General features: G+C 43.1%; 1 protein-coding gene across 1 annotated transcript in view; it reads right to left on the reverse strand.

The window, feature by feature from the left end:
- Tsga10 (testis specific 10) overlaps positions 1-4513 on the reverse strand; it is a 92698-nt gene extending 88185 nt beyond the window's left edge. Inside the window, exon 1 of the mRNA XM_013351078.2 lies at positions 4400-4513. Coding sequence (XP_013206532.1) covers positions 4400-4456 — 57 coding nt within the window. The 5' untranslated portion in view covers positions 4457-4513. The remainder of the gene's footprint in view (positions 1-4399) is intronic.
- Positions 4514-11788: the final 7275 nt, after the last annotated feature.

Consider the following 11788-nt stretch of genomic DNA (forward strand, 5'->3'; position numbering starts at 1 on the left):
TAAAAATAAAATAAAATAAAACTGAAAAAAAAAGTGAGTTTCAAAGCTACAGAGAAACTCTGTCTCGAAAAAAAACAAAAACAAAAAACAAATTCCAAGATGTCTAGGTTATTGTCTGGCAGCTATGTTTAAAAAATGTCCACCACAAAGTTGCTCTATGAAACATTTGTCTTTGCCAAATAAAATATTTAGAGTTAATAAAACATTTTCAAAATAATGAATTTTGATTAAACAAAGCCATTTCAGTTGTGAGGTGAAACCTGAAGACTAATAAATCAAAATATAAAATGTAAGCTTTTAATCAGCACAATCGCAAGAACCAAACAGACAGAATAAAAGTCAGAGGAAGTCTAAGGTTGTGGTCGGTACACTGCCAAAAGAAGAAAAGCATGCTTCACTCTTTTCAAGAGACCCCTTTCAGAATCAAACACTGGGTCTCTTAAAAATGCAAATAATAGCTGAGCATCCTTAATCTGAAGTCAAAACTGAAATGCTTTCAATTCTAACTTTCTGAGAAACATGATGCTACAAATGAAAAATTCCATACCTGACCTCATTAGAGTGGCCAAAGTCAAAACTATGGTGCACCAAAAGTGTTACATAAAGTTACCTACAGATGAGAAGTATCACGTACATGATATATCCTAAAGTCCCCAAACTCTTCTAATCTTAAGCATTTCTCTCTCTCTCTCTCTCTCTCTCTCTTTTCAAAACAGGATTTTTCTGTGTAGCTTTGGATCCTGTCCTGAAACTTGCTCTGTAGACCAGGCTGGCCTCGAACTCACAAAGATCTGCCAGTCTCTGCCTTCCAAGTGATGGGATTAAAGGCATGCACCACCACCGCTCAGCCAATCTTAAGCATTTTTTTAAATATTTATTTATTTATTATGTATACAATATTCTGTCTGTGTATATGCCTGAAGGCCTGAAGAGGGCGCCAGACCTCTTTACAGATGGTTGTGAGCCACCATGTGGTTGCTGGGAATTGAACTCAGGACCTTTGGAAGAGCAGGCAATGCTCTTAACCACTGAGCCATCTCTCCAGCCCAATCTTAAGCATTTTTGACAAGTGATATCTAACCTAATATACATAACCACTTCAATATTTGCCTAAAGCTAGGGCCAGTGAGATGACTTAATGGGTAAAGGCACTTGTGCCTGAGTTTGATCTCCAGGACCCAAATAATGAAAGGATAGAACCAACTCTCACAAGCTGCCCTCTGACTTCCACATGTGCCCTGTTCCATGTGCATACTGTGGCAAGCAAGCAGCCAGGCATATACACGCATACACACACGTGCACACACACACACACACACACACATACACACACACACAAATATGACTTTTTTTAAGAAAAGGAATTCCCTAAAGTCTATGCAAGTGATGAAGACCTACAGCATAGAAACAAGACATAAATTACTGTTGAGTAGTAGAGGGGAAAAGGGATGAAGAAATGAGGAAATCCAGGTAAACAATGTGTTCTATACCGTGACACAGCATAAGAAGAACAGATAAGTTAATTTTAAACAAGGGGTAAAGTATCTGAGGACTTCCTATCTAGTGGGACTTTGAAGGTAAGATTTTATGTTTAAAAATATCAAAAGGGCCAGGTGGTGGTGGCACACGCATTTAATCCTAGCACTCAGGAGACCGAGGCGGGTGGATCTCTGTGAGTTCGAGACCAGCCTGGTCTACAAAAGCTAGTTCCAGGACAGGCTCCAAAGCTACAGAGGAACCCTGTCTTGATTGAGGGGAGGGGGGGTTGGAAAGGTTGAGAAGGATAAGGAGGCATATAGGATCAAGATACAATGTATATGTATGAAATGCCATCATGAAACAGACTATTTGTATGTAACTTTTATAAATTCGTTAAAAATATATCACGTAAAAAGACTAAGCACAGCAATGAAATGTGTGCCTGTAATCCTAGTACTGGAGAAGCAAGGGACTAGAGGGCCACTGGGACTTGCTGTGCAGCCAGATTAGCTAAACAGCTCCAGGCTCAGTGAGAGACACTACCTCAAAAATCAGGTAGAGAGGGACTGAGGAAAAAAAGAAACTGGTATCAACTTGTGGCCTCCACATACATACATATATACGTGTGCATATAACACATACACAAGCACACACATAACACATAAACAAACTGAAATACATATTATATATTTGGCAAATGTCTATTATATTGATAGAATAATTGAAAATACTGGAATGTTTCGTATTCAGTTCTGAAATCTGGTTCTGCAAAAGCTAAACTAGGTTAAGTTTTTGTTTTCTTTTAATTATGATTCTCTCCAAAAGTTTATAGTTTAAAAAAGAAAGAAAATATAAACAACAAAACTTTCTAATGATTCCGACCCAACCTCCAAGCTCTTCTCCTTTCTACAATGCAGTCTCTAGAGTAAAGAATTAACTTATCTCCTCAACGCAGCATGAAACAAAGGCCTTTGGAGAGGTAGTGTGAATCAAGACCTCTCAGAAACACAAGAAAGGAGTTAGTTGTTTTCCCAAGGCCTTTCTGGATGAAAGGGATTTAGTAATTTAAGACTAAGACTAACAGTGGTAACTAAAAACAAAAAGAACCACCTTTCAAACTGCCTTCCTTCAAAACACGAGGTGGATATATTTTAATATCCATAACCCTAGCAAAGAGTATCGCCGAAAACAATTTTAAAGTCCTAATATCCACAAACAGTAAATCATGGAATACTTTTACAATTGAACACCAACCAGCAAACTAACTAGAAGCAATCAGGATAATTTTTTTCCTTTTTTTCTTTTTTTAGTTTTTCGAGACAGGGTTTCACTGTTTAGCCCTGGCTGTCCTGGAACTAGCTTTGTAGACCAGGCTGGCCTCAAACTAACAGAGATCTACCTGCCTCTGCCTCCCAAGTGCTGGGATTAAAGGCATGCACCACCACCACCACCCGACAAGGATAAATTCTTTAAGTGTTGAGTTAAAGTAGCTGTAGAATACCTGTTCCAACTCTATAAAGTTCTGTAACAAGGCAGACTATAAGGTGTGTATTCACATAAGATGATGAGCGAACTATTAAGGCAAGCAAGAAAATGGCTAACACTGCCAATCTGGGGAGTGAAGGGTTGTGACCCGTGAGGGAATTAATAACAACTGTTCTAGTGGCCTCCACTTGTGGAGGACTTTAAAATCGAATTGTTTTCTTTCTTTCTTTTCTTTTCTTTTTTTTTTTGATTTTTGATTTTTCGAGACAGGGTTTCTCTGTAGCTTTTGGTTCCTGTCCTGGAACTAGCTCTTGTAGACCAAGCTGGCCTCGATCTCACAGAGAACCGCCTGCCTCTGCCTCCTGAGTGCTAGGATTAAAGGCATGCGCCACCACCGCCCGGCTAAATAGAATTATTTTCAAACAAACTAGGCAGAAGGCAGATAACAGAACCCAGAGACTTTCTGTGCCTGTTTATATTCTGGGCTACAACTGTGATTCTTCTTTTGGAAAATAAGTAAAACATGTTTTTGAAAGTTTTATTAAATAATATCAAGGTTTAGAGTTTGAAAGAAATATTGATGTAGTATTTATCTTATCTCTTTCTCAGTAATTAAGATTGAAGGATTTAGTGCACTGCTCAATTAAAAAACAACTGTGTTTTGTTCTTGAAGCAGAGTCAAATGTGATAATTGCCCTTTATAATAACAAATAACCTATTCTACTTTGAAATTACTGTGGCTTAATTTCCTGAAGTGGATAAAATGTACGCGAAATCCTGAAACTAGTAGAATAAGTTTAAATCAATGAATATCATGGGACACGCAAATCTGCAGGGAGGGGCGCGATAAGAAAACACAGAACACCGTCACTTGTGCAAACTTTCTTAAAGTCTAAATCCTTGACTGAAGGTTATATACAAACACATATATAATTATGTACATGTACTTCGGCATTTTTAGGTAATCAAGTGCACGACAGCCACCTGTTTGAGACGTAAATAACTTTTCCAACAAAAGCCAGCCTATCCTGCCTTTTCTCTATGCAAAACTCTAAGAGAAATTATGAGATTTTCATGCAAAATCTCAATCTCCGCCTTCACCTGCCTCCCAGTCTATGAAGAAGAGACTGAGGGGACAAGGGGTCGGGAAAAGACAGGTTGAGCTTCCAAGAGCCTCAGCTTGACTCCACTGTCTCTAAGCAAAACAGTGTCTCCCAACACCCAACTGAGGCAGGAAGCGAAGCGGTCACCATAGGAACTGGGCTCGATCCTTAACTCCCCAGAAAGGTTTGCTCCTGGAAGCCGTCGCCACAACCACACCCCCACCCCCACGGTCCACCCCGGGCCACCACCAGACCCCAACACTTCTCCCCACCCTCTTGCAGCCGCCCCGGAGGGATTCTCCTCTAGCCCGGTGCACCTCCTCGGCTTCTACCTGGAGCTCTGGAGCCCTCCCCCGGCCACCCGGGCCATCGTGCTCCTCGGAGCTCATCCCGGTTACTGAAGGGCCTCACGCCCTGCGGGAGATCTAACCCAGCCCCGGCCTCCATCCTCCGCCCCTGACTCCTCCTTCCCACGCCGTGGACCCCGCCCCGGAGGAGGCGGAGGCCCGGAGGGGCGCTGAGGGAAGAGGGCGGGAGCGGTTAGCTCCCGGCTGGCCGACGCCCCGCCCTCACGCTCTGTACCTGAGGGGGGCTCTCCTTCCACCTCCCCGGCGCCTTCGCTCCGCTTCCGTCCGGCGCGCCCCCAGCCCCCGTGCGCACGCGTACCTGGCTCGACACGCCCTCTCGCGGGGACTACAAATCGTGCGCGCGCACCGGAGCACGTAGCGACGTGTACAGCCGCCGGCCCGCCTTTCTAGGGCTCCAACCAGAGGCCTTGTCCTGGCCCATCCGCGCCGCGCAGGCGCACGCCCACGCAGCGCCTAGATGGCCGACCCGTGCGTCCCGTCTCCTAGTAACCATCCTCTAGCCCGCGCCTTTGCGGAAGCTGCCGGAGCGCGCATGCGCGGTGGTCGTGGTCCCTTGGCGCTAGCGTCGCTGGAGCCCGAGCGTTCCCGGCTGAGCAGAACGGTTACTCCCTAGAGCTGCTCCGCTGCGTAGCTCCTGACACCGTCAGGAAGCTGTTTTGTGGGAGCCTGCAGGTGGGGTGCCCTTTTGCAGCCTCCCAGAGGGAGCTGGTCTGTCCTGGTGAGCGTGACAGCTGAGGGCCACCCCTCGGCCTGGGTCAAGTCTGCCCATCCAGGCACGATGGAACTGGGAAGTGCCAGACCCCGCAATAAACGCTCACTTTCCAAACTGGCATTTCTTCTCCATGTGCCAGCTCTCCTCCAAGTTCCTTCTCTAGGAAGACTGGCGATGGAAAAACAAGAAAAGATATAAAACCTCGCGAGATGTTAAATTCTGTATCCAGGTTTTTACCCCAAGTTTGGCTTCTAACAGGGAGCCGATTTCTGCCTTCTTTTAGCTTAACTGGTGTGGTAATTTTAACTATCCAGCTGCGTTAAAATTACATCTTGAAATGAAAAAGTGGAAAGAAATGAGCGCTGGTCTATGCTGCCAATTTTTAAAGTTGAGCTTGAAAAGATATTTTCCCTCAGTGCTTCTGGGCCCTTCACCTGTTCTATCCAGCTTACTCAGAAGCTTACTTTATTCCGTTTTTACTTATTTTTATTAGAATGCAAAGTAAATGGGTTGCATTGCGGCATTTGCATTCATAATTTGTTTCTGTTGATCCTTCTGCCCTTTTTCTCATCTCCCTGCTTTTGTCTTTCTACTCCTCCCCCATCTGTTTCCATGTCACAAGTGTTCTCTTGCTCCCTAAGCCACTTCTTTGTCCCTCACTTTGATCTATACCCACACTCACATCCTTCAATACCCCCTACTTATATAATTTTTTAAGATTTATTTATTTATTATTATGTATAGTGTCCTGCCTGCATGTGTGCCTGCAAGCCAGAAGAGGGCACCAGATCACAATATGGACGGTTGTGAGTCACCGTCAAGTGGTTGGTGGGAATTCAACTCACTACCTCTAGAAGTCAGTGCTCTTAATCGCTGAGCCATCTTGCAAGCCCCCTACTTATATATTTAAGGATAGACTCTGCATGCGAGAAAGAACATGTAGTATTTGACTTAGTGAGTCTGGGTTATTTCACTTAAAATAATTTCCAAATCCGTCTATTTTCCTGCAGATTTCATGACTTCGTTTTTCTTTATGGCGCAGTGAAATGCCATTGCATGTGTGTAGTGTTTATTATTGATTCATCTCTTTGGGACATCCAGGCTGGATCCATTTCCTGGCTATTGTGCATAGAGCAGCAGTAAACATGGATGTGCCGGTGTCCCTGTGGGAGGATATGGAGACCTTTGGGCATGTGCTGGAAGCCGCATAGCTGAGTCCTAAGGTTCTATTTTTAGTTGAGACATCTTCACACTAATTTCCAAGGTGTTCCTATCAGTTTGTACTCCGACCAACACTGTTCAAGGCTCCCCTTCTCCACAGCCTTTCAGCATTTGTTAATTGTTTTTCTTGATAATGACTATTCTGATTGGGGTGAAATAGAATGTCAAAGTAGTTTTAATTTCCATTCATCTGATGCTGGCGAACACTTTTTAAAACATTTGTTGGTCACGTATGTTTCTTCTTTTGAAAATATCCCATTTCATTAGCCCCTTTATTGGTTTACATTTTTATCTTTGGGGGGGGGTTAATTTTTTCAGGTCTTTGTAAAGTTTAGCTTTCATTTTTTTTTAAATTATTTTATATGTACTGGTGGTTTGTCTGCATGTATGCCTGTGTACCACATGCATGCCTGTTGCCCACAGACGCCAGAAGAGGGAATTGGATTCCCTGGAACTGGAGTTACAGGTTGTTGCTAACCACCATGTGGGTGCTGGGAATTGAATAAAGAGTTCTCTGGAAGAGCAGCTACTGCTCCTTCCTACTGAGCCATCTCTCCAGGCTTTAATTTTAGCTTTTAGCCTCCTGTCTGAAGTACAGCTAGCAAAGATCTCTCTCTCTCTTTCTCTCTCTCTCTTACACACACACACACACACACACACACACACACACACTGTGTGAACAAGCCTGTGTTCACTAGGCTGCTAATTTCCTTTCTTTACTGTTCAGAGGCTTTTTAAACTCACATACTGAATCTGAGAGTGTCTGTGGTCCTGTCTTCCTGGCTTTTCCTACAAGATTTTTGCAGCTGTCTTCTGATGCTACTGTGCATTCAGAAAGCAAGATTGTGTTTGAGGAGGCATAAGAATTCTTGTTTCTCCTGCATGAGTTACTCACGTTTCTATAAAGTATCACAAGCAAGCAGATGTGCTAATTTATAACTGTCTTGTTCTTCAGGATCCGTATTTTTTCATAAGGTATTTTTATCTTTATACCCTTTATTTTCATAAATTATATTCTTTGTAAGCATAACTAGATGTTGTTATAATGGATTAAGTAAAATGCAGCAGACAGCGGGCCTTGAGACCAGGCTGCAGGTCCCCAAGCAGGGGCAGGTAGAGGGCAGCAGGTCCCAAGAGCAGCCAGTCCCAAGCAGGGAGAGCACAGTTCCCCAAGTAGCTGCAGTGGGCCACAAGTCCCATGAGGAGAGACAGATGGGCATGCCACAAGACCACACCACAGGTCTCTGAAGGCGGCTGTCCCCAGGCAGGGAGCCACGCGGTGGGTGAAAGACAGATAGGTACGCCATGCAGAGTGAGGTTAGATATTTATTTAGTGGGTTATGGAAGGGAAGAGGAGAAGGGAAAAGAACAGAGAGAGACATGCAGAGAGAAACAGAAAGGGGAAGGGGAGAAGTGGGGAGAGACAGAAGCTGCCTCTTCAAGAGAGAGATGGGAAAGGAAAAGACTCAGGCTGGAAGCTGATGATCAGTTTGCCTTGGTGAACAGGGAGGAAGTGGGCGTGGCTTGTCTCTTAAAGGAACAGAACAGACCATTACAGTTATCAAACTAATTTTAATGTCCAAATGCTTTTAGATAAAACAGACAGAAGACCCAGGGAGCGTGTTTCTTCTGAAATAATAGTAATTGATTAAAAAAAAGTAATAAAGAAGTATGGGCTCTCAAAGAATCCTGAAAAGTTAGGGGGAATAATATGTAATCTGTAAATTGAACTCAGGAATCTGGAGTAGGATTATTGAAAAAAATAAGAAAGAATGTACCATTTTCAAAACTTACCTGTTGGGCTGGGAGTGCAGCTAGTGATAGAACACCCATGTGGGAAAACCTGCTTTGATCCTCCCATGAAAGCCAGTCTTGGCTGGAGTTGAAGGAGCACAATCCCCACCATATCCTAGATTACATTCCATTGCTGTGATAAACACCATGACCAAAATCAATTTGGGGAGGAAGGGGCTTATTTGTCTTAGACATCCTGATCACAGTCTTTAGGGGAAGTCAAGACAGGAACCTTGACCATCTGCTGTCTGCCCTGAGGCAGCACTGAGCACAGCAGTCTGGCCCCTCCCACGTTCTTCTTTAATCAAGGAATTGTCCCACAGGCTCGCCTACAGGCCAGTCTGTTGGAGGCAATTCCACAATGAAGATGCCTTCTCCTCCCTTCCAGATGTGTTTAGCTTGTGTCAAGGTAACAAAAATTAACCAACCCTTTAGAAAAAGAATTTTAAAACAGTTAAGCCCTTTGTGTCTATGTCCCCTAGGTGTTACCACAGATTCTTTAGAAAGAATGCAAGGAAAAGATCCTTCTTAAGGCCAAGAGTTTGTGAAGATTTTCTTTTGTTTTCCTATCAATGACTACTAGCTTTCTTCCCTAAACCAAGGAAGAGAATATACTGGAAACCCAAAGAGTGGTGAGTGTTCCACCCCTCCACACCTTAACCCTAGCCCTCCTCATTCTTCTGAGGTTTGCCTGAATCTAGGCTCAGTTTCCCTATCTTTCTCTATTTTAACAGTTTCATTGAAAAATCTTCTCTTTTGCCTTTTCTGTATCTCTCAAAAAAAAAAAAATGGGCCTCTTAGTGAACATATGTTAAGCTACTTGATACTGTCTGTCCCCACAACTTACTTTGCTGTTTTCTTTAAATTTGCTATTTTCCATGGCTATGTTTATATACATATGTATATATGTATGTATGCATGCATGCATGCAGATAGATACACATGTGTGTGTGAGAGAGTTTTTGTTTGTGGAGAGAGAGGGGGAGGGAGAGGCGGAGACAGAAGGCAATTGGGCCTAAGACCTCCTGTGTGCCAGGCAAACCCTCTGCTAGCATTTTCCCCATTTCTGCAGAGTTTCCACTCTTTCCATTGGTCATGCTAACCTCAGCCACAGCTCTATTCAACTGAAAACTGTTTTCTGGACTCAGGATTTGTATACATGTTTGTAATCTTAGCATTGAAGAGGTAGAAGCAGATGGATCAGGAATGAAAGCTAGTATCCCCTCCAGTGAGCTCATGGCTAGCCTGGGTCATGTAATAACTACTTTCAAAAAAGGGTATGGAACTGGAAAGGATAGCCCAGTGGTTAAGAACACTGGCTGCAGCCGGGCGGTGGTGGCGCACGCCTTTAACTCGGGAGGCAGAGACAGGCGGATCTCTGTGAGTTCGAGACCAGCCTGGTCTACAAGAGCTAGTTCCAGGACAGGCTCCAAAACCACAGAGAAACCCTGTCTCGAAAAAAAACAAACAAAAAAAAGAACACTGGCTGCTCTCCTAGAGGACCCAGGTTCAATACTCACCATCCTCAAGGTGATTCATAACCATCTGAACTCTAGTTCAAAAGGATTTAATGCCTTCTTCTGGCCTCCACAGGTACGACATGCATATTGTACACACATAAATTCAGGCAGAACACCTAAATAACACATAAAATAAAAATAAATCTCTACAATAAAAATTAAAATTATATTTTTTATTGCTGAAAGTTTGATTTTTTTAAAAGAAATCTTCCAATATAAAACACACCCTGTCTAAGTATGCCTTTAATCCCAGTACTCAGGAAGCAGAGGCAGACAGATCTTCAAGTTCAAGGCCAGCCTGGTCTACAGAGTAAATTCCAAGACATCCAGGGCTACACAGGAAACCCTCCCTCAAAAACTAAAAGTAAAGAGCTAGTTGTGAAGGCACGTGCCTTTAATTTCAGCACTAGGGAGAAAGAGGCAGGCAGTTCTCTGTGAGTTCAAGGCCAGCCTGGTCTACAAAGGAGTTCCAGGACAGCCAGGACTGTTACACAGAGAAACCCTGTCTCAAAAAAAAACAAACAGCAGCAACAAAATATCCTATGCATGCTCTGCTTTACCTTTATCTTGGGAATACATAAAATAGTTTCAATAACTGTGTTAATGTACTCATGTGCTAAATTCTGTAATTCGTGACATTCCTAGGTGTGTTCCTATCAGCTTCTCTGGTCTCTTGGTTACAGGTTATATAGTTTTTCCTGATTGTTTTCGTGCTTAGAAAGTTCGTTTTCAATTTTTAGATTAGTTAGAATGCAAAATAATGGGCTTATATAAAATTTGCATACATACATAGATAAAATTGCAAAGTCCCATTTTGCACTTCTCCTCACATTTGCCCCCACATGACACCCCACTTGTTCCTTTCCTCCCTCCCCAGTACTCTCCCTCTACTTTCATTGTTTTTTTATTTCTTGCATGTATGTGTGGTTTACATGTACTTGTGTTTACATGTATATGGGAACACATTCACATATGTGTGTGTGCGTGGGTGTCCTGAAGTTGATGGTTGGTGCCCTCCTTGATAACGCTCTACTTTTTTTATTGAGGCAGGATCTCTCCCAGGTCCTAGAGCCATCTAATTCTAGCTAGTCTAACTAGCCAACCTGCCTGCAGGCTGCACTGTCTCCCAGGTGCTGGAATGACCGGCAGCTGTCATGCCTGCCCGGCTTCTCTGTGGATGTAAATTCTAATCCTCATGCTTGATGGCACATGCTTTATACACTGAGCCATCTCCCTGGTCATATGTATATTCTTCAAAAGTCCACATTAGACATGTGAAAGAAAGTGTTGTATTCGTTTTTCTAAGCCTGGCTTATTTTGCTTATAATGTTCTATACTTCCATCCGTTTTCCTGCACGTGACATGTCTGAAGAAAACTCAGCTGTGGATGTGTGCCACTTTCCCGTTGTTGAGCATCCAAGCTGGGTCTGCATCCCAGCTGTTAATGAGTAGTGGAGAGATGTGCGAGTATCTCCCTGGAGTGACTTAGATCCCTCTGGGAACACACACGAGTGATACAGCTGGATCCTGTGGTGTTTCTGTTTAGTTTCTTGAGGACCCTCCCTACTGATTTCCCTAATGGCTGCACCAGTTTCCATTCCAACCAGCAGTGAATAAGGATTCTTCCTTTCCTCTCCTCTTCAACCTCGTTTGTTGCTCTTTGACTCCTTGGCAGTAGACTGGGGCAAGATAGATCACAATGCAGTTTTATTTTGCATTTTCCTGGTAGCTAAGGATGTTTCGTGATTATTTATATAACACATTAATGAATTAAAAGTTTTTATTATTAAGAATGATAGATATGACAGAGAAATTGATTATTTTTTGGAAAGGAATAGATATAAAATCAAGAAAATCTCCTTTTCAGGGATTGGACTCAGCCGTTGAGAGCACTTGTTGCTCTTTTAGAGGACCTGGCTTTGCTTTCCAGCACCAACATGGTGGCTCACAAACATCTGTAGCTCCAGTTCCAGTTCCCTCTTCTGGCCTCCATGCACACTAGGTATGCACATGGTATACATATATACATGCAGGCAAAACATCACAGGCACACCAAAGAAAACAAATTGATTAATTTAAAATAATACTTTCGAGAAAGCTGACAAG

This window comes from Microtus ochrogaster, linkage group LG2 (genome assembly GCF_000317375.1).
Source record: "Microtus ochrogaster isolate Prairie Vole_2 linkage group LG2, MicOch1.0, whole genome shotgun sequence".
Taxonomy (NCBI): domain Eukaryota; kingdom Metazoa; phylum Chordata; class Mammalia; order Rodentia; family Cricetidae; genus Microtus; species Microtus ochrogaster.